This window comes from Euprymna scolopes, chromosome 22 (assembly GCF_053919585.1).
Source record: "Euprymna scolopes isolate OS-2025 chromosome 22, ASM5391958v1, whole genome shotgun sequence".
NCBI lineage: Eukaryota > Metazoa > Mollusca > Cephalopoda > Sepiida > Sepiolidae > Euprymna > Euprymna scolopes.
The window spans coordinates 49,579,309-49,580,168 of record NC_136503.1 but is presented as its reverse complement, the minus strand read 5'-3'; the positions used below and the strand labels follow the sequence as shown (position 1 = coordinate 49,580,168).

Below are 860 nucleotides of genomic sequence, written 5' to 3'. Positions count from 1 at the left end.
ACACATTAAACATATCTCTTATGTTGATACACTGCTTGAATTACACTTCATTATAATGGATAGAAAAAATGTTATGTGCATTTCAAATTTTCTTTTTTAAATTAAAGTGGCCAAAACCGTCGGAACAAAGCAAAGAAAATAATTTATTGTGGACTGTGTAGTTAGTTTTTCCACTTTCTAAGCACGAAAATGACGAATAAGTCGATTACGTCACTTTATAGTCATTGCAGCCGGTCCCACCATCATTATGACACCTAAAATTGATGCTTCCGTCAAAAAATCAATTATGATACTTCATGGGGAAAAATATTCAATACGGAAGACAGCTGATGACTTGAAGCTGTCGAAAAGTACCGTTGGGAAAGTTATAAAGAATTTCAAGAATACTGGGAAAATTCTACCACCGAAGAAAAATGGCAGACCTCGAATAACTTCTAGACAAACTCGATTGATTAAGAAGATGGCACTGAACGATAAGTTTCAGACAGCTGCAAGCATTTCCTGTGAACTACATGCCTGTCATGACATCAAAGCGTCTCGTAAGACAGTATTAAGACGCCTGAATGAAATTGGTCTGTTTGCGAGATAACCAGCTAAGAAATCATTGATAAACAAGAACAAGAAACTCAGATTAAGCTTTGCTCAAGAGCATTTGTCGTGGACAGATGATCAGAGGCGAAATATATTTTTCTGATAAAAGTAAGTTTAATGTATATGGATGTGACAGAAGAAATTTATAAGGATATTTGCTGGCGAAAAATTTAATAAAAACTGCATTAAGAAAACGGTAAAGTTTAGTAGGGGTAGCGTAATGGTGTTTGGAATGATTTATTGGGAAGGAACGACTGATCTAGTCCGTC

General features: G+C 35.3%; 1 protein-coding gene across 1 annotated transcript; it reads left to right on the top strand.

The window, feature by feature from the left end:
• Positions 1-247: 247 nt before the first annotated feature.
• LOC145243711 (uncharacterized) lies at positions 248-589 on the top strand. The gene has a single exon (XM_080106766.1). The coding sequence runs from the start codon at positions 248-250 to the stop codon at positions 587-589; it is 342 nt and encodes a 113-aa protein (XP_079962892.1).
• Positions 590-860: the final 271 nt, after the last annotated feature.